A 25,884-nucleotide genomic window follows, 5' to 3' on the forward strand; every position below is an offset into this window, starting at 1 on the left:
AGACAATTAGATGGAGGCGATGCGCCTAACGTTTTACAGCGCTTCGGAATCATGGACTTTAAAATTGTTTTTATCGAGAGTGGTTACGAGATAATAAGATCTAATACATGGATTATGAACCGTGGGACAAGCATGCGGGAATTAATCAATTCTTCCTCCAATTTTTTCGCACAGACTCGGACGAGTCAATCGTCGCTGCGCTATCGCGCTCATCCCTGACCTAATTTATTCCACGTGAAAGCCAGCGTAACACAATGTTCTTTTCCCCGACTTTCACTGCTTGACATTTCTGTGGCGCCGCTGCACACACCAATCGCTTTCCAGCCTTTCGATTTCCACGCGCGATGCGCAGCATCCGGTGTGGTTTCCTGCAGATCGATCGGGCTACGGCGGCGGCGGCGGCGGCGGCGGCGGCGGCGGCGGCGGCGGCGGCGGCACATATATCGTATCTCCGCTTCGACGCGAACACGATCAAAGCCGCCACCGACACCGTCAGCCCCCCCGGGCGACGCGAGAGCGAACGGTGCGACGCGCACGCTCGCCCGCGCGCGGCGAGGAAGAGCGGCGCGCGAGCAACAACTATGCGCGTACACGCTCGAGCGAACAAAGAAGGCGACTACTATTTTTGTCTGCCGTTTCATGGAAGTGACCCAGCACTCAGCGTACGCTCGATCCCTTCGTATGTAGGTCGCAAGCTGCTGGCTCTCGCGTACTCCGTTGCGTCGACGTGTGAGCCATGCTCCAAATTTAGTCGTGCTCTCACCCGACGCGCCAACCGAGAGCCATCTACCCCTTGCGCGACGGGGGTTTTCGGCACTCACCGAGAGCTTTCAAGGGCAGCTCTAGGGCGCGCCGCTGTTAAAAGCAAGCTTGATTAAGGCTTGATTGGAGGAGGTCTACTAAGCACGCTTGCGAGTGCCACGTCACTTTTAAAAACTTTGAGAACATTCGTGTAAGCAGATTTACTTGAAATTATTATATTATTTATATTTATCTAATTGAATGTAAATTTTTTTTTAGAAATCTATGAATACGTCGGCTTGCAATCTTTCATATTTTTTTCTCAACAGTCACTTTCAAGCCGGTTTCGAGCTGTGTGCTCTATCATTGGCGGCGATTTGTCGGTTCGCCATGTGTGAAGTTGGACAACTTGATCGTAAGGGTTGGGGGGGGGGGGGACAAAAAGTTTTTAGAATTAATTTAATTTTTATATTAAAATTTCTTTATTATAAGAAATTATACACAATGATGAGCAACAAAATTGTAAATATTTTATACATATTTATAGTTTAACTTGAAACATACTTAAACTCACGAAACAAAACTTAATGAAAAAAATTTAATAAAAAATTTAATTTCGTAGAGCAAACGTTGTACTCCGAATTTTATTTTTTATAATAAATTCATCCATAAGTGCATCAATATCTAAAGTTTCAGCAATCTCGGAATGCATATGCAATATAGCTGCTGAATTCAATCGAACTTGCTGCATCGTAGAACGCAAATATGTTTTTAATCTTCTCCAAGCAGAAAAAGAACGTTCTGCAGTACACGACGTCACCGGTATTGTTAATAGTATTTGAATTAGTTTTGCATACTCCGAAACCAAGTTTCTCACGATCTTATCTTTTCGAAGAATTGTAACAACGTCTCCGAGAGATGTCACCGTTAATTTTCGGCTGTGTAGTATGTCGAAAAACATTCTCCGATGGAGTGCGAGCTTCTGAATATCAAAATCATTCTTGTATTCTGCAAGAGCATTCTCAATTTCACTTTCGTTATATTTATTATTTTCGATTGCAACATTTTCCATTTCTTTTAAAAAGTTCATGGTTTGGGTTGAAAATCTTTCATTTAAAGGTGCGAAGACTTGGTCATGTACTTGTAAATATACATGTTTATAATATGCTTTTGGCGTTAAAAAAACATGACTATTATCAGTATTTTCCAATCGTTTTGGAATCTTACGAAGCCGCGGTAGTTTAGGATCTTCTAGTCCTAGTTGCTTAGCGTTAGTAATAGCTTCTTCCCATATCGACTCGAAATTATTCTTTCGGGATTTTGAAAATATCGAAATTACATTTTTTACCATCTCGTGTGATCTTTGAATGTTTAAATCCGTTTTTTGCAAGTTAGTGTTTAAAGTTTCGATAACTCCAAAAATTCTAATCATAAAACTTAGATTAAAATAAAATTCAAAACTTTCGAGATGATGTAAAAATCCAAGAGTTTTTGCATAGTTGCTACAATGAAATGTTGAATCAGACTTAAATAACAGTCGAGCTGCTTCATAATTGCTTGGTTCATACAGCGTTCTTAAAGATTTTACACGCATACACCACCTAATAAATCGAAAATATAACAAATGTTAATAATTCGTAAATCTAAATTAGTTTATATACATATATATAGCAGAATTTATCATTTATTCCTAAAATTCAATATTATTCAATTTTTAATTAAAATGTGATCATTCATAAACCGTTGTTAAAAAAAATTAATCAAAAGAAAGCACTTTCTCAGAAGGAAAAACAATGTTAAGTACATTTAATACATTCAGTACATGTATACATATATGTATATGTACAATGTAATTGCGAATATTTTATGTTTTATAAAATATTATCGAATATTTTATTTCAGTGTTATCTTAATTTTCACCTAGTTGGGCAAAACTGTGTAAGCGCAGGACTGATATCTGATTGCAATTCTTTAAAATGTCCTTGGCGCTTAGGGGAATCTCGTATAAAATTGATGAGCTCCTTTACCACACCAATGAAATTTTTTACGCTGGATATACACTGCATCCCGTCTTGTACTACTAAATTTAGATTGTGAGCATTACAGTGCACGTATAAAGCTCGCGGTTCACTTTCTTTAATGCGTGCCTGTAATCCTGTAATTCTTCCGCTTACATTAGCCGCTCCGTCATAACATTGTCCTCTTAAGTTATGGATATCCAGATCAAATCGAGCCAAAATATCTTTCACTATGTTAAATAATATTTCAGCTGTCGTACTTGGCGTTTCGTAAAATCCCATGAATATTTCTTCTATTGTCATATCGTCCAGTACGATTCTTATCGAAAAGGACACTTGCTCGAATCGTGTAATATCAGATGTTTCGTCGATTATTATAGAAAAATATTTGGCTTTTTTAATTTTTGCAAGTTGTTTGTTTAAAATTTCCTTTGCTATCAAATGAAGAATTTCATTTATTGAATCTTTATGAGTCCACTTAAATTTTGTTTGTCCAAGCCACTTCTTAAGTATGGAGACGTCTTCGGCTCGTAATTGCAGTAATTTTAATACATTAGAAGATTCGTCGGTTTTTCCACGAAAAGCTAATCCTTGTCGAGCTAAAAAATTTATAGTAGAAAATATTTTATGAAGGGCCTCTCGAGCCTCTACCATTTCAGTTTGTTTAGCGGATGACATATGTTGAATAACAGTCGGTTTCTTCAGATTATTTAAACCAATTACAGAGAGAGAGAGAGAGCTGAAAGGTGAAAATCGCTTTTTTCATGATTTTTGAAGCGAGAAGCCGCGTTTTTCCAGTTACTGTAACCTTTGGTTACAAACGCTTCTTTTGCATTCATGGATTGAGTGTTAAATGGCAGTGTCAACTTCAGATCTATCGCTTGTGTGCATATTATGCAAATTGCTTTTCTGTCGACATTTAAATTTAACCACAAAAATTCTTTTGTCCATTGTTTAAAAGCTTTAGGAATATCTTTATCTGTAACGAAATCATTTAAATATATTCGTGAGAATTTATTAAATATGTATTAAATATCATGTTTTAAATATATACTCTATACTTTTGTATCGAGAATATATATATTTATTTATTAAAAAATTTAGCTGTATTTTCACGCAAAAATTCTAAAAAATGTAATAAATTATAGAAAATATAGGGAATTGAAATAATTATTAACAGTTATTATGTATTTAAATTGGTTATTATATTCATACCTTGATTATTGTTTTGATCTGAAGTTTTACTAAATTTGGTCTCTTGCAAACAATTTATTGCACTCGTGTCATTTTCTTTCATGTTTTGTTTCTCCGGACAATCGGAGTCAGAGACACACGCCGCTTCACCTCGAGATTCTTTTGTATTGATAGAGATTGATAGATCGTTTCGTGGTTCAACATTTTCAAAGGCTGTATCTGTATTATTTCTCACTCGTATTATATACCTTTCCATTGTATGTAGTCGGTCTCACAAATGTACATGTACACACACAACGGCGATTGGGTTCTGTCTCTCTCACTCATATATTCCGAAACAAATAAAGACTAGTCGCTAAGATGCACGAAAGCTATAGACTAGCGCTCTTCGCGCAGAAAAATACGAACTATAAAAGAGAACTGCGTACTGCGTGAATATTTTATCGGCCGCGCTTGGTTTGCTCAGTGTGTGTAATTGAAATTTTCATCGAAATAAAAGTTCAAAAAAAATTTAATTATTTTTAGTTTAACACTTGTTATTTTCAAAAAGTTGTTTATGAAGAATTTTTCATGTGTGGAATTCCACACATGAAAAATTCTCATGTGTGGAGTACTCCACACACACCCCACAAAAGTCGCCGCCCATGTGCTCTATTCTCTGCAAAGCAAGATGGATCGAACATCGACGCGACTAAAAAGTGGGGGGGTAATCGAACTCGAAACTAGGTCGCGACCGTTCGATCAGCGCCGACGACAGCCAACCTCGATGCGCCGGTTTGAATTTTTTTTCTTTTTTGAGTTTTTCTTGCTTTCTGTGGTTTCCGAATTCGTACCACAGTTTCTTCTACATTTCGCTGTTTGGTAAACTGGCGAATAGTTTGTAATCGCGATCCTCTTTTCCCGGAACATCGCTTCGAAACGTCGTGCAATAGGAAAAACATAGAGGATGGCTTGTAACTACGTCCGAATAATAATACAGCGAATACAAATGAAACACATTGTACATTCTATTTGAGTTCACGAGTACTGTATTCCAGCGTGGACTCTTTGATATTCCTACAAAATAACAACTTCGAGGAATAGCTTCAATCGTCACAAAGGGACTGTGCGCTGTCGCGGTTGACAATTGTAGAACAAACTTGTAATATCTGTTCTGTCAGCTTGAGAATATGAAAAAAGAAATTTTAGAAATTAATAACAAACCGTAAAAGAAAGCACGATAAATAGAAAGTATATATTTTTGTCTTTTCAGTAATGGAGGTGGAATTATTTAAGTGCAAATATCTGAACAGTAATATCAGAATTATTCCCCGGCAAACTACTTTGCATAGATAAAAACAAACGTGTATGAATAAGTACAAATATGTAGAGTGTATCAGTAATTGCCTTGGTTTCGATCGATACAATTTTATCGTGATATTACAGAAATAAATCGGTGCGTCGCCATAAATTAAATAGGGAAACCATTCTTTCTTTGCTTCTTTTGGGAAAATAAAGGTGATTCCATTTTTTGCGAGCGTGTCCTCAATTCTTAAAAGGCGCCGCGCAAGGCGAAAAGTGCGTCGCGTTAATTATTTTTCACGTCTAATTAAAGGTGTCTTGGAGACGCTCGCCAGTGCACCGGATGCGGCTTGCGTAGCCGTGCCTACGGCTGGCCCCGTATGTTAATGAATCTTCCGAGGTCAGAAGAGCTCGGCACTAACGGTCTGAGTGCAGACAGCGCGGCGCTGGTCGATAGATTATGACTCCGGCGAGTCGAAAGCGGCTGTGCGAGCGGCAGTAACGATTCTCGCGAAACGCGACAAATGGCGTGTACAGCGTTGGCGTGCATCTAAATCACCCATGTCAGGCTCTCCCCGTACTCAGAAATGCGTCGCTTTCGGTATCGCGCATGCGGATGTAAAACCCATTCCCGCTTAAATGCATCGGTAATTACAATTGGCCGATATTCCGCCGGCTATCGCGAGATCAAAGCGCCGCGCTTCCGCGCTTTGTTCGCGGAATCGCGAACGCGATGAAATGAATTTACATGCCGCGTTGTTGTTGTCGCCGTATAAAAACTTAATCATTATCGTTGACGCCGTTGAGGTGACACCTTTACGCGCGGCATCGTTGTTTACCGGAATAAAGCAGCTCCGATTTCGCAATATCGTCAAAGCGAGCGTGTGCGATGTTTTGTCTCACGCAAATGTGCGAAAATGCAAGGGGAAACAGTCGGTCCGTAGGTGTCGAATTTCCGAGTAATACGCATTAGTATGTGCAGCATTGCAAATCCACATGCAGTATACAAATAGCGAGCGATGATATCGGCTTGCATCGTCGCGTGACACCTTTCTTTGCGCGTCGCGGCACAAATCCGACGCGCGAGCGCGCCTCGTAAGAGCGCGTCTCTCGCGCCTCATTTCGCGAACGCTAGTTCGCGCACTAGTAAGAGGAAGAAGGACTCGAACAGCGCACGAATCGCTCTCGGCAAGCGGATAGCTTGGTCGATGAAACACGGCCGTTCGGCCGATCCCCGTCGCGTTATCCTTGAAATTCAGGTCGAGCTGTGCCCGTCGGCAAAGATCGCGCAGACTTCCTTCGAGAAGCCGCCTCCTCGAAAAAATTCGCCTACATGCCCGCTCAGCTGATCGCACGGCCAGCGATTATATTTCGGGGAATGCAAATGTTCGCACCTCGGCGGGGAGAGAAAGTGATTGTCTCTGAGATGTATGTACGCGTAACACTTTCCGAGCCGCGAAACGCTTCACGTGCAAAAGGCGTCCCGTGGTTTTTAACGCCTCGTGATACAGCGAGTTTAGAATTCGAGCAGAATGTATCTGAAATTAGAAATTTTTTTTTAATAGAAAATAAAATAGTATTTTTACAATTTATCTCTCGCTGTACGTAATATTTAAAATATACTTAAGTGTAGATATACATAATATTTAAAATATACTTAAGTGTAGATGTGCAATAGGTATTTTTGTTATTTCTGCGAAAATGAAGCGAATTAAATTTGCACGTGTAACTTGTACGCGGGTACTTTACAGCGCTGGATACGTTTATGTATAATATTGCGGCTCTACATGCCTCGGGTGACATTATAAACTTCCACGGACCGCGCGCGCTCGTTACATATTCAAATTATTTCCGCGGAATCAGTTATCGTCGGCGGAACTAAAAGTATAGCCAGGCCGCGGTACGTTCGCGGCACAACTCCATATTCATTCTCCGCGCCGGGCTTATCGACAAGATCGCATACTTCGCCCTAAGCATCGATTATGAGCGTGGCGAGGTATATCCTGACGTCATCTACGATGCCGACAGGAAATAGAGAGTGGAGGGTACATAATTTAATAAAAATTTATCGGCTTATCAAACAAACAAATTCTAAGCTGTCATCCGCACTTTTATTCCGATCCGCACGAGCGAGATAAAAAACTGAACGCTCCGAGTGCTCGATAATCTCGCATCTGCGTGATCTGAGGGCGCTGCGCAATTAATGATGCAAAAAAATTGAATCTAGAACAACAAAAGTATTATCTAAAGTCTCTTTTTTTTTTGCTCTCTCGAGAAAGGATGAAGAAGAGATAAGAAAGCACTGCGTCACGATGACCGCGCGTCATCAGCAATGATTACGCGATTGTTAATTCCGCCGTGTAATTAAATTAAAAAAGATGGTGTGACAAGAAACTGCCGGGTAGTAATCTGCGGCATTTTAATGATGTTTTCCTATGCAATTAGACGGCGGCAGCGGCGGTGGCGCGGAGAGCAAATACCAGGTGTCCGCAGATAGAACTCGATATTGTCGCGATGATGTCCGTCACCGAGTCAGCGGATCGTGTCACGTCTCTCGGCCTCGTCGCTACCGTCTGGACAGGAGAGATGTATTAGGAACGCACCGTGCCTAAACTCTTGAAAGTTCCCGCGCGTTCGCTCGCGTATATAATTTCGCCGCGACCGGTTGTCGATCAAGCGCTTTCGTAAGAAACACCTGCGAGTCATTATCCCTTGCCTACCTTGGCTTTCCCCCGGCGATTCGATTTGCCCGCGCGCAAAAAGAAAAAAAAAAACCTTGCCTGCACACTCCGCTCACCGCTGTTCTAAGCAATGAATGGATTGTCGCTGGCTCTCCGGCGAGCCGCGCGCGAAGGAATGTGAAAGACACGTCGTCCGCTCGACGTTCGAGCGGACGAAATTTTGGCAAATTCATCGCGTCTCTTAGACACCGAGTGAAAGAGGCTTTCTCTCGGCTTTTCGGTTCTCGCGGCCGATGCACCGCGGATATCGTGCATCGGGAAAATCGCACCGCGATCTCGTGCGAATTTCTGCACCACCGGCGTTCGTACGAGTCGATAAAAATTAGCGGGATTTATGTAACAATCTAGATAGTCGTGATTGTAGGAGTGCATAAAGTAATTATGGAGATGTAACAGATTCTCGGTCGCGAATAAATTTGCATATTTTGCGATCCATGCGATCTGATCGCGTCGTCGGCACGAATCCGACTTGAGAGACTTAATATTCAGGACACTGGGCAACACATTCTGAACGGATTTCAAAGTGGTAGCGCAAACGCGCGCGAGCTTCGCTCCGGGCGCCGACTTTAATCGCTCACACACTCGCTGTTTGCTGTTGTGCCATTCTCCGGTAAACGCGACTCGGTAAAGACTGGAAATAGCGACGGAAACGGGGCTTCTTGCAGTTTATACCAGATATTTTAACGCCTCGACATCGTCGGCGACGTATACCCATAAATAGATGCTATATATTCTGCGTTGTGCATGCTTTCAGCGTATTTTCTACGTTGTCCGCTCGCATCTTCGAATCATGTCGCTGCGACGACAGCAAAATATCTTTCGAATATTTACGTGGACATTATAAATTAAATAAATTATCAAAGTTATATACAATATATAATATTTAATATATAATACATAATATTTTATATAGAAATAAAACGAAAGATCTTTTTGATTTGATTAGTGATTTTTCTCTCTCGTTTATTTTTTTTGCTAAATTATATATTATTCAGTTAAAAAATGATAAAATCTCAATGCTATAAAATAATATACGGCGTGACATTGTTTATGCGCCAGGATCGTAAATGAAAAATAAAACTTTTGCATTTTTAACTCGTACTCTTTCACGAAAGAAGAGGCCTATTCTTTACATCCACCTCTCACCGTCGTCATTTTGTGTTTCAGTGGTTTATTGTGATTATACCGCCTCGGGAAGGTCACTACAGTTTCTCGAAGATTACATCGCGAAAGAGGTACTGCCATGTTTGGGCGACACTCGGGCATCCACGTCCATCTGCAGTCTACAATCTTCTCTCTTTAGGTAAGCAATATTGGACAGTTTTAATCCTTCGGAAAAATAAATGTGCTCTTTGATTCGCGCAAAAGTTATATATATAAATTACTATGGTTGAAGTAACTGAAGAGAATTATCGCAATTTGTGCAATAATAAAATATATTTTATATCAAAATTTTTCTTTTATTTTATTAGTGTATAAATTTCAATTTATTTTTCAATTTTTTATTCATTTAACATGTCATTATTTTATGTGAATACTGGTCGTGTGTTTTACTGCATTCTCAGTTTTGCGAAAAAGGAGCTTGTTCCGGGGAATAATAAAATATCCTCATTCGTTCGCTCGCTCGCTCATTCAAGCCATCGATTAATCTTATTCATATTTCACTCCAATATCAAGTAACTGGGACACCGCGGCACTAAACAGACTTCCACATACGTTTTCCACTCATTTATTATTACATGCAGATAAAGCTGGACGCGGCGCCGCGTTATTCACGTTTTAATTTACAATTAAATCAGTTTATCGCGCGCCGTAATTTCTGGCACGATCTTTCCGCCCATTAAAGCGCGATCCCGCCGACTTGTGATCGCGGCGACGATTTTACGCGTCATTGTTTTGTTCGCCGTGTATCGACTTAAAAAGACACATCTGTGCGTCTGGAAAGTTTCTCGGGCACGACATAAATTTAATCAGCCGGCGCGCGCGATGCCCGCGCATATATATTCATTAAAAGACGGCCACCGCGATGAGGAGCGTGTCGTTTATTTGTTATCATCGGCGTTATCGCCGCCGACAACTTTCAACCGTGGCGGCCCAAAGAAATGTAGACCAGTCGCCTGTAAATCCCGCTCGGCCGGGTCAGCTGTGTGAAACGGTCTCGTCTCGACTATCCTGTTTACTGATGCGCCGATGTCCCAGATCAATATCCACCCCCTCGAAACCGCGATATTTGCCCTGCGGCCGATGAAAAGACTGAAATAATAATGACGACACATACGAGACAGATCCATCATGCGCCGAACGACAAGTTCGGAGATGTAGAACGTGTAATAAATTTCTGTAACTCGCGAGTTTATCATCAATCCCTCATGGCTTATCTAAAATAACGCGACAGCATTTTTGAATAATATACGCTACTTTGCGAAAGTCATATTCGTTTTTTTGGTAATTAAATGCACGCGCGCGAGGAAAAATCAAAAGGTACTTTTGATTAATTTGAGAATTGAAAAAGTTTTTTTTACGTTTTAAAAAAGTTTTTGACTTTCCTCGTACAACGAATTGTAATGCTTTGAAATCTACAATCTACAGTTTACAGTCGGTAACCGTTTAATTGAAAAGGATACATCGATCGGATGAGCATATATTTCATACGACAAAAATAGCTATTTAAGTGAAGCGTTTAAAAAGTAATTAAATTTTTATTTAATCGCTCCACGTGAGGAATTACGAGCTGAAGCGGATGAATTTTATTTAAGGCTACATTCACCGTATCGCGGAATCGATAGAACTGTGCAAACTGTAGGGTGTGTATTATTTCTCAACCTATGTCTCTTGTCTCACGTCACGCGCCACTAAATCCATATTGACTCTGCATCAATTGCACGAGCACAGAGACACACGTGTCCGCCATATCGAGCACACCGTACATACGGTTCTATTATCTGAATCAGCAATCGCGTCATCGTCTCTAAAGTATGCTAGAAAACCACACACACACGTAAACTGTCATAACGTTTCGCCGAGGTGGCGAGGAGCCGATCGGCGCTAACAAACTCTTTGTCGCCGATTACGAACTGGAAAATCAAACACTGATCTGTATGCGTTTACGTTCACAGGCACGAAGCCAGAGACATCGTCAGACACGCGGTTGGAGCCGGCGAGCAGGATGCGGTCCTGTTCACGGGTCAAGGCACCGCCGCTGCCCTTCGCACACTTTTACGACATCTCGATCTCTCGAAATCCACCGTGGTCTTCGTGGGTCCGTTCGAGCATCACGCCAACCTGAGGCCTTGGCGCGAGCTCGATGTCAAGGTAGGACAGCCGGCGAGATAAATTTCGTGTGAAGAAACCGAGCGGCTGATTCGAGCGCGAGATAAAACGGGAAGCAGGCGGTGAGTGCACGCGCGAAGTGCATCGTTAAAGCGAAACGTGACGATTGGTCGTAGAAAATGCGTGAGATCAAATAGTACGCAATATAAACGCAATGTAGCTTTAGCCCGAGTTTTGGCAGCCCGCCAAGCCGCTCGCGTGAACGGCCGTTCCTCCTCTAAATCGTAATCTTACACATTGTTGCAATCATCTTTTGTTATCCAACGCGCTTCTTTCGAGATCAAAGAGTTTAGATGTGAGAAGATTGATATATTAATCTATAAATATAATGGACATTTATATATTTATCGTGGAACACGGCGGCTCGGCTTTTATCGCCGTCAACGAATTCGTCAACACATTTCATCATAACCCTGAGATATTCCGTATAAATAATTCCAAGGCGGCTATGTGATTTTATCAAATGTCCTTCGATCAAAAATAGCTGAAATTAGCGCTTTCCGCCGTTGAGTCGCGGATACACTTGTCGTCTCGGTTGCCACGGCGTTGATCATCGCGTCACATCGCTAATGAAGCGATTTGAACCGCTTTACAGATAATACGGGTTTCCGAGACCCGCGAGGGCTTCTTAGATCTGAACGATCTCGAGCGTGGGCTCGCGCGAATGCGGAGCGAGGGCGTTGCGCAAATGATTGGATGCTTCAGCGCGGCCAGTTGCATAACAGGGGTTTTGGCAGATGACGTCGCGACGACCCTTCTGCTGCACCAATACGGCGCGCTCAGCGTGTGGGATTACACCACCGCAGGTAAGGTGATCGTGAGCACGATCGAACAAGCGGCGAGAGAGAACCGGTTGCGAGCCGATGCGAATTATAACCGCCGCAATGCGATCTCTCTGGCCTACGACGAGAAAACAAGCGGCTAATTAACAACGGAACGCAAAGCCCTATCCAGAATATCACTTTGCTAATATTGTGTCACGCTAATTATTTCGATGGAAAAGTTTTTACACGGCCCGAGGCGTCCGCGCCAAATGTCGTGCGAATGATGGCGTTTCGCCATATATCGACAATATGTCGTAATCAATAAAATATCGATAATTTATCTTTATGATGGAGATAACGTTAAAGATCATTATTCGTGACATAATGTCTTTTACGTAAGCGTTCCCGTCGTCGTTATGCAATTCGTTGTTAAGACGAACGAATCTCGTCAATCGTTATTCATCGCGTTTGCAGCGCCGTGCATTCAGATCGACATGAATCCGCATCTGCCCGGAGTCGGCGAGACCGCGGTGCACAAGGACGCCATCATCTTCGCGGGCCACAAATTCATCGGCGGCGTGCAGTCGCCCGGTGTGCTCGTGACGAAGCGATGGCTCCTGCGGGAGGACGTGGAGGTGGAGGACATGAGGGACTCCCACCGTTATCATCGCGATCCCGAATTGCGGGAGGAGAGCGGCACCGCCGGCGTCGTCGAGAGCATCAGATGCGGACTGGCGGTGCAGCTGAAGGAGAACGTCACGCCGAGAGCGATCGTCGCACGGCAGGATAAGATATCCAGGGGGGCCCCCCCCCCCCCCCGCGCCTCCGCAGCGCGGTTACATGACTGCGAATGCGCGATCGCGCGAATTGTATAAGAGATATCGGTCATTTTTTCGTCCACCGTCCAGGAAACAAATGCGATCGTTTCGAGTAATTTCTTGCCGCAAATTTCTTCCTGTTCACGAGCGCGCCGCGACTCGTAGAAAGCGGCGAAGAGCTGGTACTTCTTTTTTTTCCAGATTTTTTTTATGGAGCATTGTTCGTGCACAAATTCGTTCACAAAGATATTATGCATGCAAATGCAACATGTGTGTCTTACGTTAATATTATAAATATTTTAATTGAAATTATGTAATTCGAAAGATCGCAGAAATCCGGTAATAATCTGTATACATCTGTATAATTACCTAAAATGACAATCAAGCGTAATGTTAATGATCGTCCTGTTCTCCGCAGGCAAGTTTTAGCCCATGTGCGCACAATTCCGGAATTGATCCTGCTCGGCAGTTCGTCGCAGAACGTGAAGCGACTGCCCATCTTCTCGTTTATGGTGCGCCATCCCCGCGGCACGTTTCTACACCATAACTTTGTTTGCGCCGTTCTGAACGATGTCCTCGGCATTCAGGCGCGAGGAGGATGCGCCTGCACGGGTCGTTACGCTCATGACCTGATGGGAATCGACCGGGAACTCGCCAAGGAGTATGAAAGCATTCTCCTGGAAGGGTATGCATTCGTTAACATTTTATTGCGACGCGTGATCGCGCAAATTGCATACGAAATATTGTTTTTTTTTCCCCGCACCGTTCAGGAAACAAATCCGCGATCGTTTGAATTAAAGATTGAAATCTCTTCATTTCCGATATAAAATCCATTTTCCTGTTTGTACTGCATAAATCGAGTCTGACTCGTGTTCCATTTTGACGCCGATTAAATCTGACATTTATATCAACAGAATTTGTTTTTTAAATAAACACGGAGATCGCCAGGCAGCGGAGTCCCATACGAATGATATCGATTTCGATGAGTTTTAATCGCCGCTTTCATCGTTTCACATATGTATGGAACAATATGACCGCGTATGCGAAAGGTTACGTGTATCGCACGGATCTCGGCGAAGCAGGAAGTGGTTGTCTATTAAACTTGAGCGCGGTGTAATTTCGTGTAATCAACACACGTAGAAATAGACGTTACGTCAACCGCTCGCGACTTGGCGCAAGACTCTATTTTCGCAAAAATATCGTGTGTACGCACGTAATTGAGCACGCGCCATTTTATTTTAGACAGCGCAATGGTACCGAGGAGACCACCGCGGAGGGCCTGAGGCCGGGCTTTGCCAGGCTGGCCTTTCCCTACTTCATGAGCGAGGCGGAAGTTGCCTTCGTGCTGGAGGCGCTCAAGATGGTCGCAACCGAGGGCTGGAAGCTGCTGCCGCAGTACGTGCTGAATGCCGACACCGGCGAATGGCGACATCACACCAACAGCGTCTTCAAGGAGCGCAAGTGGCTGGGCTCGATCAGGTACACGGACGGCAGAATGAACGCCACGGAGAGACGCGTTTCTGGCTCCGGCATCTTTCCGCAGACCTACGGCGATTGCCTGCAGACTGCGCGGAACATCTTCAATCGCGCGCGCAAAATGGCGCAGCGGTATCCGCTGCAGATCGACAAGAGCTTCAACTTCGCGTGCGAGCGCATGGAGGCACGGCGCTGGTTCATGCTGCCGAGCGAGGCGCAAGACCTCCTCCTAGGCAATTCGCAGAACGTGAAGCAGGACGTGCCGTTCAATCCGCTGCTGGCTTGGAACAGGTTTAGCCACGTGAATTCCACTTGTCACGACAGTCTGGTGAACTGCCTGGCGCAGACCACCAGCGGTATGAGACGACTGAACAGCGACATTCCGCGTACGGGCAACCCGCCGATCTCGATGGCCTCGCCGAGGCATCGAAGCTTGCCGGCGCTGAGCACGGTCAGGCGAACTATCATCACGGCTGAATTGAGCCAGCTGTCGTCGTCGAGCAACAGCGAGGAGGAGAGCCCGAGTCAGAACGAGCAAAGCGTTTTCTCCGGGAATCACCGATCGCCCGCCACGTGTCCCAATTCGCCGATGCCGGTGAGATTCGCGGTGGGCGAGGCCGTGACCACCTCGGTTCTGAGATCGATATCCCGTGTAGCCGCCCGACCGACGAAGGAGCAGAGAGAATTGATGGACGCGGCGAATGCGGGACGCGCGAGGTGCAATTCTCTCGGCAGCACCACCGACGGGTGCAACGTTCCCGGAAATCGCGTCGGCGCTACGTCGGCGTCCTCGCCGATACCGCCGCTTCCGCTAAGCCCGCAGACACTGACTAGCTTGGGACTCAGCACGTCGAATGCGCCATCGAGACAGAGACGTCTCCACTGCAGCTGCAGTAGTCAGACGGAATTGAACTCTCTGGAATTGGATTCCGCCGCCAGCCCGAGTCACTCGATCATCTCGTTGAGCTACAATCACAATCCGGCGTCGCCGCCGTCTTCGTATTCGTCGACCAGCGACTACACCGAGCGGCTCGTAGGTGGCGGAAGATCCTCACCCATCTCGACGAGCGTGAGCCAGAGATCCGAGGACGATCTGAGCGCGTATGTAAAGGAGGTGACGAAGGAGCTAGCGACGGAAATAAAATCCGAAATACGAGAGGTGATTTCTAAAGTGGACGACGCCTTGTCGGAAAGCAACACGTCCGAGAACACGCCGCAGCATCATTCCCGAGTTCAGAGCATGGTGAATCAAACATTCATGGAGGACAAGCAGTCGAGGCACGACTCGTTCACAGCCAGCGATATCGCCGAGTACTTAATGGAATTCTCGAAGGAAATGGCGAGCGAAGTCAAATCCGAGATAAGGTATTTCATTGTTATTAATAATATAAAGGTTAAAAATTATTTGCAATATTAATACAGATCGATACGAAATATTTAAAAATATTTGAAATGACATTTATTCATGGATCTTTGTAAACTTTTCAACAGATGCATGGTGAATGCCGTTGACGGCCTTCATAGGTACTCGCCAGACGCCTCCACTTCAGATGTATCTTCAAACGGATGCGGCTCACCCGATCGAGGGAGAATCATATTGCCCTCGTCGGCGTCTCCGCGTCTGTCGACTTCGAGAAAAAGTGGCCCGATCGAGATAACCAGCAAAGTCGGCGAGCTGTCGCAGCAGGAAAGCAAGATGTCCAGCGAGTGCTCGTCGGACGAGACGGTTATCTACGTGATGAAGCCATCCGAGAACGAGCAGATGGTGCGCAGTCGCTCGAAAACCGAGGACGAAGAAGTCGAGAACGATGTGGACGATTACGTGGACGACGATTCGCAGGAAGGACGTGGCGGCCTCGATATCGGCGACTCCCGTAAAGTTCTGCCCAAGATCTACTCGGCCGTGAACTCGGTCAGTTCTCAGGACAGCGGCATAAATCTGTCGTTCCACGAGAGTGACAAATCGATAGATTCGCTGGACTTGAAACGAAGCAGCAGCGCCGAGTCAAATTCTGCCAACAGTCACGGACGAAAATCCAGGACGGCGTCAATGGCCAGTTTATCGACGAAGAACGGCGGCAAGCAGCAAACGCGTCAGAATGACAATCTCTCAGAGGATGAGGAGTGCACGAGCGATTTGAGGGAGGAAGAGGATGACGGTCAGGAAATCAAATCCGAGGACAACGAGTCCAGACTCGAGTTCCCGCGGACTCAGTGGCACTGTCCGCCGAAAAATATTTGGAAACCTTCCGTGGAAGCCATGCAGGAATTTGACATGATTCGGGACAGCGACAGAGTGCTGGTTTGTTTGTCGGCGACTGGCAAGGACTCGCTCTCTCTTCTGCACACTCTTCATCAGTACAGATTTTACGCCCGATCGAAGGGGATCGACTTCGAGATCGGCGCGGCCACCATTGACGCGGGTGGTTCCGATCCCATGGAACTGATGAGTTATCTAAAGGCCCTGGACGTCCCGTACTTTTACGAGGAACAGGTGACAGATCCAAGTGGTGCCAATGCCGACAATCCGTTGGACGCCAGCGTCGCCAGCGGCACCTGCAGTTTCTGCGACAAATCGGTCAGGACGCAATTGTACTCTTTGGCGAAGCGGAAGAGATACAACGTGCTGGCGCTAGGTCAACATTTGGACGACCTCACGGAGAGTTTTCTCATCTCGGTGTTCCACGGCGGTATGCTGAAAACCATGAAGGCGCACTATTACATACGCCGAGAGGATCTCAGAGTCGTCAGACCATTCATCTACGTTCGTGAGAAGGCACTCAGGCAGTTCACTGAGAGCAAGAAGCTCGCAGTCTCGCGAGAACAAACACCGCATTTATCAGAGGTAAATTTTAAATATTATGAATATTATATCTGTTACCTGCTCCATCTTACGGAAGGAAAAATATTCTACCATGATTATGTGGAAATTTCTATTCATCTTCATGTGAATTCAGCAAGATGGATTGTAATCAAGCCGCTACGCCACGTTTAATTTATTAAAACTGTTTTAAGAAAATCACATTTTATTTAACAATTCCGCATAACTTCGGTACAATTTTCTTTACTCTTTTCCCCTCTACGTTATAGAAACAAAACAAGAGGAAGGAATTGATGCTGCAACAGGAGCGCGCGTATCCGCGGCTGCACTGGTCCGTGCGCACAGCTTTGCGGCCCCTGATAACAGCCCACGGACAGATCACCGCCTTCGACTTAGCCTGCACCGGAAATGGCGGTGGTAACATTGTCAACAGTCCGAGCAGCAGCACTATCAGTAGCATAAGCAGCACCTGCAGCAGCAACAGCGGCAGCAGCAGCAGCAACGGCAGCAATCAGCAGAAACGACATCGAAGAAGCAAGACGAATTCTTTGGCGACCACCCCTTCGTCGCAGCAAGCCGACGAGAACGACGAGACCGACGAGGAGCCTGTGCTCTGAGGAGGGCCTATCGCGAGATGGGATTCCGATCGTACCGCGGTCTCATCCTCGCGTGCCCGTTGCAGGCTGGCGACGTTCGCCCTTAGAAGAAGACGAATGTTCTTCGCGGCCCGTGCCGTCAGAGCCAACGATCAAAGATGCGCCGATCACAGCAATTGAGCAGTGATTTGATCGCGAAAGGATATCTTCGTCGTCGAACGACACGCCGTTGCGTTCGCGAAGAAAATTTCTCGCGTTTCTGGACGATATTCGAGTGATCGTTGCGCGACTCTCACGAGATACCACGCCGCGTCTTGCAGCTCGCCGGAATATGTAAAGTTTCTCTGGTAAAAGAAGTGGAAATCATCTATTCCTCGAAATTCTCAGTTAAAGAAGAAGAAATATTGATGTGAATTAGACGCAGTGAATAATCGTCAACTACTCGAAAAAAGAAAAAAAACAAAAAAAAAAGACTACCAATCGAGTTAATGATGATCTCAGATACGAGAAGTCTCGCCTTTCTGTAATTCGGAGGCGTTGTCGGAGGAAGAGCGCAGTCGGCTACTTATTTAAGCGGTGGTAATGTAGGGACAATATAAGCGTAAGTTCTTTTGTGTTTACGACGAAGTAAGAAAAAACGCTTGCTTGTGGATAGTTAAGCGTATCGGCAGCTGATCGCGCGACTGGCTGCTTTACGCGAGGACACGACACGATGATGATCGATCGACGAATCGACAAGAAGAAGTAGTAAACGGCGCGTCGCGCAGTAAAATTGTCACGTCGATCGCGTGTCATCACATCGTTCGCAAACGGAACGTCGCCGCGCGTACACGATTGAGGGACGCGATACGCTTGAGAGGCGCGATAAGCGGTAGGCTGCTTAATACTGAAACAGATATTATGTGTTACGTATCTCCTGGAGAAGTGGCCATGCAGCGAAAGAACACACCGGGGACAATTTCGTGAGGAGGTCAAAACCTTGACCGCTCCCGGCGTAATAAAAGATGGAGTCGCGAAACCAAGTATACCTTTTTTACACATATACACGTTTTTTATTTGATATATCGCCTTTGGCATCTAAGCGTTTAAGACCATTTAGTCGCGATCGAAACGTGGGAAGTTTCGTAAATGGGTAAATCTCGATTAAGTCCTTTTCTAACGGTATTTTTGACTTTCTCGAAGATACGACTTGACAGCGGGCCCATTTTTTTGCGGTCAGAAAAAATGCGCCCTTTAGACGGTCTATCGGAAGGATATTGATTTGCGTCATTTCGATTTATAAAAGTGATGGCGCGACCTTGTTAACGTCATTCGTTGCATCGTTTAGTCCCACTTTTGGAAAGCCCGATCGAGAACATTTCGTTTCGAAGACGCGAGAGGACCACATCGAGAGGTAAAGGTTTTGACGAATTTCCGCCTGCATGAACTTCGAACTTTGAAAGAGAGAGGCATAATTCACGCACGCACGCGATATGCGTAAGAAACTAACGCGTATGCTTTTCGCGGATAAAGCGTATCAAGACGTTGGAGAGTGTTTGAATATTTCCAAATGATATACACAAAATCTGATTGAGACGTCTGAATAATAATAATGTAAAGTACGTCTGAAAAACTGTAATGTCTTGTTTTCCGCGTTGGTACGATAAATACGAGAGGCTTGTAATGAAATATTAATTTAAGGATTTGTTAGATGGGACAAGTTCTTTGTATCTATCGGACAGATATTTAGCGATCTCCGATGTTTCAAGTTATAAAACGAAGGCTCTCTCTCTCGACTAGCATCACCGATAACGCGATGATACAATAATAAAATTGCGCTTTCTTTTCACCGCGTAACTTCACTTATTCGCGATGCAGCTGCGGTTCCACGCTGCTTACGATCGATAAGTTCAAGTTTCGATATAAAAAAAAAAAGTAATGACGGTGGACGATGAATGAATTTGCTGAGATAAGACTCCGGTCGCACCGGAAGCGTGTAATAATGTGATAAAGTGTTGATAAAAAATAATTAGATAGAGTAAAGTGCTGAATCTTTGATACGAAAGTGTGAAGTTCAATTTTGCCGCGTCGAAGATCTATCAAATTACTCTAATGCTTCGATTAATGATAAGCGGGACTAGAGCCTGGTTGCGACGATAGTCCGATCAATTAATTCCGGATTGACGATCCGTAATTCTGTTGTAGATTATAGATAGAGCCTATCAGATAAAGCGATGAAATCACACTAATCCGGGCTATCGATAATTGACATCGACGCAACACAGCTTTCGTCACGCAATGAAAACACGTGATGTTGTACAGAAAGGATTCCTGTAAGGATTATTTCGTCAGATGCGGGTTAGGATTGACGTGATAATAAGGGAGGAGGGGGGGGGGGATAAATAATGTTACATGGTGGAAAGAAAGTGCGCACAATTGGACCACGTAACGCCAGTCGAGAAGATCGGCCGGATGATGTAAGGGAGTGTAAGAGGATGATCCGAAGAAAACCGATGTCAAGATTTGCAAGAGGACATCCGATAAAAAAAAAAAAAAATAGTCCGTAAGCCGATAGGCACCGATCGCTATGTCGATTTATGATACCTTTGTAGCAGCAGTGGTCTTGTGTTGTTCACTTTTTCTCTCATGTTCGGCTGTTGTACGCTCGCTAATCGTTTAGGACTATAAGTAACGTTTAAGACTTGTACGTAGATCGCATGTGAAACAAAAAAGGAAAAAAAAAGAATTAAGAAAACGTACACAATCGTAGACGATGATTGTATAAAATAATAATATGTACGTACCGTTTGTGTCGTACTGAATTTTTTAAAGTGTTCGTTCGTTCATTCGTTCGTTCGTTCATTCATTCGTTCGTTCGTTTGTTCGTTCGTTCGTTCGTTCATCGTTGAATCGAGAATGTGAGAGGCGGAATTAACAACCAAATGCGATAAGCGAGGGGGGAAGTCTTGACTCTACACAAATCTTTGCGAATAGATATTCTCATATTTTCCGAGAGTTACGAAAGGGACATTGTTACTGTAAAGATATGTAAGTTTATTTATCGCTAATAAAAATGAACGTTTAAGAAAAAAGTACAAAAATGGCATTTTTTTACTTAGATCCTTATCCATACATCTAGTTTTCGTGATATATAATTACATATAATTTATATAATTACAATTAGATAATGTAAAAGAAATCCCACAAATATTTCAACTCTCGAAAAACGGCGAAATTGAGAGAAGTCTACTTAACCTAAAAAGGTGGTATAAACGAAAATTCCGACGATTGCGATTTGAAAAATTTTAGCTCCGTGATTTTGAAGTCTAAGAATTTAAATTGGAAAAATTTAATCTTTCAAATGTCAGCAAAATATCGGCGAATATAATCATGTGAAAGGTAGCACAAACGGGAATTCTTTGCACGGCGATTTCAAGAATTTTAAATCCGATCATTCGAATTGCAAAATCTTTCTTTTTAATATTCAGCAAAGTATCAGAAGAATTTATAAGTATCTAGCCGAAGAGTGAAAATGTGGGGATGATACTAAGAAAAGAATAAAATTATGAAAGGAAGAAAAATCACTTTTGCATAATTATTTGAATGAGGTAATTCTACAGATCGATGTTGTGCAAAAACATTGCGAACGCTTATCTCGCACTGAATGAAATCGCAATCACGTTATGCAGAATTGCTTCACAATCTTTGACAGATACGTCGGCGTAGAATAATGTGGATTTCGGGACATAAGTTGAAAGGGATTAAATTGCACAATGTTTTTTAGCGATTTATTAAATCCTTTAAAATATTTGAAACAGCGTGCGGCTTTGTTATTGGCGTAACAGTGATATAGTCGTTTAAGGTACGTAATACGAGGCCCGAGGAGAGCAAAGCGAGCGAAGATCGACGTGAGGTTCGCTCGCCCGTCAACTTGGAAAGACCGCGTAAAGTTCCGTGCTATCGATTCGACATTATGCATAATCATTCAGGATTGAGCGAGCGAGCGATCTTTCGGCTTCCCTTTTCCCTTCCCGTTTGCTCGGCGATCGCGCCATCGCCGACGCGCATGCTTCGGCGCGACCCGTTGAGAAGTTGCGGTGCGTTTGATCCTCTTAAGATTACTTTAGATGGAATATAACGTTATCTAGTATTAGACGAGAGTAAAATCGAGAAAAAGTCCACATACTTACGAGACGGAATTCATTACGATCTAGTCGATCTTACACGTTAAAGTTGCCCGGCGCGGCGTCGGGCGGCCTCGGAGAAAAGATAGAGCCGCGACGAGGCACCGCGCCGTTTCTGATATCGAAGCGATAGGATCGAGAATATGTGCGAAAATGAATAATTTATCTCAACTATGTTAACATTTCTCGCGCTTAACGCTTGCTTCTCGTGTCGCGAGAAATCTCTCTCGTCACCAGCTCGCTCGTATGTCGCAGGACATAGACTTCACTTTCCAACTTCCGTTGCCCGAGATGAAAGTCGCCATAGCCGACCGCTGATGATTTATCCGCCGCTTTAGCAAATATGGCGCGTCGCCAGAAACGCCTTATCACGTTGTCCTACGCGGCGAAATCTCGCCGATTCGCCACCGACCGTCCCGTAATCATCTCGCGGCAGTTATCAGCGACTCGTTAAGCGCTTCGCAAAAAGCGTTTTCCGCAATCTCCTAATTCATTGCTGTGCAAGTTCAATTTATCTGATTTACATTGTAAGTGTAATTTTTATTTAATTTATAATATTGTAGAATATTTTTTTAAAGAAATTTTTCCATTCGTATTTGCTGGATTTGCGTTCAATTTTCAGAAATCGATCTTTAAATGTTTATCAGCGCGCGCGCGGACGGCTGATGACGGCTATTAAGTCCAGTAAAACCTCGGGAGCTGAATGAATTTGCGAACTCCGTAATTCATCGAGGATTCCTCCGATTGAGAAAGACTTGATTGCAGGACTCGTTTAGCATACATCAAAAATGCAAATTCGTGCTGTACTTGCGATCATTCGCGAATAATGTAACTCGGTGCAGATTTGTTATTTATTCACAATACGCTTAGCGAGACGTTCACGTTCCAGCATTAAAAGTTTGATTCGACATTTGAGAAGAAAAGTGAGGACTAATGAAATGTAGACGGGTTCTCGAAGTTGAAGTTGAGCCTCGTCCCGTTTGTTAGGTGCGATCGCACGCGATTCGAATTGCAAACGCGAGAGAAGGAAATATTTTGCGCAAGTGATATTGCACATCGTTTTTGCCCGTATCGTGATCTCTGGCTTATCTAACAAAGAGATGAGAGTAAACGCGATCTTAGAATAGCGGAGATTGCAGATCTTCTTCATCGTCCTCCTCGTCCTCGTCAATTCCGGGCTCGCCGAGAGCATGAACGAATTCTGAAATTAAAAGAATTATCGATTCTATTAGATGTAAAACAATCAAATCTTACATTGTAATCCTTTTAATTTTGCGGCAAGAGAAATCATTCCACAGCGGTTTATTGTTTCTAAAAAATACATGCGCCTTTCTTCTTTTTTATTTTCTTCGAACTTTTTCAACAGCTTTTGCTCGCATCGTATTTTTCTCAAGAATTGCACTTTCTTCCAGTTTTAGGTACAAGTCCATCGATCATCGTAAGGATGGATCATACTCGCCAGTAGAAATTGAAATCTCTTTTTCACCGTTGCTTATCTCATAAAAGCAATACGAAACGAAAGAAATATCTTACCGTAGAAATCAATTCGGCCGTCCCCATCCACATCGACTTCTTTAATCATATCTTCGACTGAAAGCAAAACAAAATCGGTTTATATCACGTAACCTGTTTTTTTTTTTTTTTTTCCGCTATTATTAGGTCGTTTAGACGCTAGATATAAATGATTCGTTGCTCGGATTCAAAGGGACTTACTTTGAGAGATTTAATTTAGCTAAATTTCTGATATATGCACATTTCTGTATTATCGCGCCGATCGCGAATATATTGCGCATTTTCATGCAAGAAATCGTGATAGGAATATTCATTCACAAATCCTTCGGGTTTTTTATACGAAAATGCGCGTACACTCTTGCGGTAATACAATTAATGTCTTTACTATATGTTCATCAATTGGATTAATTCGCATCACGAGTGCCGGGAGCGCGAGATTCCGAGAAAAATATTGCCGATATATACCCTCATTATTTCCACGTAGAATTTATTGCCACGAAAAGGAATGAAGCCGGACTACGGTACGTTGGCATTCGAGGAATTTTCTTGAAATGCCTTCTTCAAATTTCCAAAATTAATCGTAGTAATAGAAAATTTCATGTTTTTAATTAAAGATTATTATTGTTATTATTAGATTTTTTTTTTCACTCGAAACTAGAGGATCACTTCTGCAATCACTCGTTTCACTCAATAGAAACGTAATGCTAATAGAATTTTTCATATTTTTCACTCGCAGCGTTGCGTCGGTCATATGAATAGGCAAATGTGAAGCAGCGGAAGAGGAGAAATGGCAAGCTCACTGGAAATACAGAGGTAAACTATGAGTCGATTGTAAGCCATGTCGAATATAATCATTTAACAGGAATACGTAACATAGCAATCGTAACATAATTTATAAACTGCAATCTCTCGCCAATTGCGGCGATTGTTCGGCGAACTCCATGCGATTTAGCTTAAACTGATTGCGGCCAATCAAGAAACTTGTGCCTGGTCGTGCAGAATTATCAAATCTACTATCGACTGAAGTAACTGAAGTTTCTCGATGGACACTCATGATTCTTCGATGTCTTCGTCCAAAAGTTATTTATTTTTGCGTCTTATCACTGAAATGACACATACAATCACGACGTATAATTTAATTCGCATTTCAAAAATTCGTAGCAGTTTTAATTTTGTCCTCAACACTCTTCGCGACGTAATAAATTATAACTTCGAATTAATGTAACTATCTTCATAATATTTCTCGTATTCCTTGCTTAGTTTTACGAAAGCATAACTAATTAACGAATCGCTGTAGCGCAAATTGTAGCGCGCAAAAATTGCACTTATTCACAAAGAGTTAATTATTTTTTTAGAAGCTTCGTCAAATATACTTTTGCGTATACTTTATCACATTAGAGAGACTGCGTCAAAGAGCGATTAACATCTTATGAAAGAGTTTCAGCCGGAGGGAAATGCCCGAGTGAGACGCGAGTTTTTTTTATCAATGCCGTCCACTTTTACCGTTATTAATATCGTCGTATTCATGCAGGCGCCCACATGTATCGCAAGTCAAAACGTCATTCTTCAAATAGTGAAGCATCGCTATGGAAGTGATAGATGCGAGATATATTGCGATCCGGAAATTTGCAAGGCGGCTCAATCAACACGATGTCACGTCGCGATTAATACACAACGTCTGAAAGAGAACGTATTCGCAACTACTTACAATCTGTTACGAATTGCGTTAATGAGTACTGATAATGCGTTTTTCCGAGAACTATACAAGCTCACAATAGTGTTATGTAAACAAATATAACAATAAATTCTATAAAACAAACTTTATATTTTAATTTAATATTGCGTAGAATTTTAATCTATCTCGGAGGGTATAAATGTACTATTTGTGTTTTCCGACGCTGTATTCACAATTTGTGGAAATCGTCCATTTATTGATAGTTAATTGAAAATACGTCTTCGAAATGGTTCATGTAATCCTACGGTAATAACCGCAGAATAATCGATATTGTGACAGATTTGTCTCGCACGACAGAGCGTTTATGGTGCGAGTGATTTTGTTGAGTTCTGATTGCTCGCTTTATCTGTACCAAATACTTGATTGCGAATGTGGGTAGAAAGCTGAAATTTTCTCCCAGATCTGAGATTCTGGAAAAATAATTGTAAAGCACTAAAGGCGCGGTCTAGATATACGCGATAAGTAAACAGAATTAGGGAATCCAAGTTTTGTGATTCCGTGAGAAAATAAAGAACTAAAAGTGTTGAAATAATAATGTAGCTCGAAAGGAATCATAATTGAAAAATATTACATTTTTTTGCCAAAAAAACCTAAAGCTATTTATTACACTAAAAGCAGTGTACAACATCGTTCTATTTCATCAAGCAAAACTCGATTAATTTTCAGCAAATTAACTTGACAAAATAGATCATTA

At 43.2% G+C, this 25,884-nt stretch overlaps 2 protein-coding genes and 1 long non-coding RNA gene across 4 annotated transcripts in view; 2 read left to right on the plus strand and 1 right to left on the minus strand.

Moving 5' to 3' along the window:
• LOC105668652 (uncharacterized) overlaps positions 1-20,860 on the plus strand; it is a 48,847-nt gene extending 27,987 nt beyond the window's left edge. Inside the window, exons 2-9 of the mRNA XM_067347210.1 lie at positions 9,143-9,278; positions 11,092-11,287; positions 11,901-12,111; positions 12,544-12,865; positions 13,303-13,572; positions 14,130-15,728; positions 15,855-17,208; positions 17,454-20,860. Coding sequence (XP_067203311.1) covers positions 9,143-9,278; positions 11,092-11,287; positions 11,901-12,111; positions 12,544-12,865; positions 13,303-13,572; positions 14,130-15,728; positions 15,855-17,208; positions 17,454-17,801 — 4,436 coding nt within the window. The 3' untranslated portion in view covers positions 17,802-20,860. The remainder of the gene's footprint in view (positions 1-9,142; positions 9,279-11,091; positions 11,288-11,900; positions 12,112-12,543; positions 12,866-13,302; positions 13,573-14,129; positions 15,729-15,854; positions 17,209-17,453) is intronic.
• Positions 266-7,765, plus strand: LOC136997051 (uncharacterized). The gene is made up of 2 exons (XR_010887862.1): positions 266-952; positions 1,021-7,765. It is a non-coding gene; the product is annotated as an uncharacterized lncRNA (long non-coding RNA).
• A 673-nt stretch (positions 20,861-21,533) lies between the features above and the next one.
• Positions 21,534-25,884, minus strand: part of LOC105668633 (uncharacterized) — an 83,424-nt gene continuing 79,073 nt past the window's right edge. For both annotated transcript variants that reach the window (XM_067347199.1, XM_067347198.1), the window contains 2 exons: positions 23,477-23,533; positions 21,534-23,144 (listed from right to left, as the gene is read on the minus strand). In XM_067347199.1, coding sequence (XP_067203300.1) covers positions 23,062-23,144; positions 23,477-23,533 — 140 coding nt within the window. In that variant the 3' untranslated portion in view covers positions 21,534-23,061. The remainder of the gene's footprint in view (positions 23,145-23,476; positions 23,534-25,884) is intronic.

This window comes from Linepithema humile, chromosome 1, assembly GCF_040581485.1.
Source record: "Linepithema humile isolate Giens D197 chromosome 1, Lhum_UNIL_v1.0, whole genome shotgun sequence".
In the NCBI taxonomy this organism is placed as follows: domain Eukaryota; kingdom Metazoa; phylum Arthropoda; class Insecta; order Hymenoptera; family Formicidae; genus Linepithema; species Linepithema humile.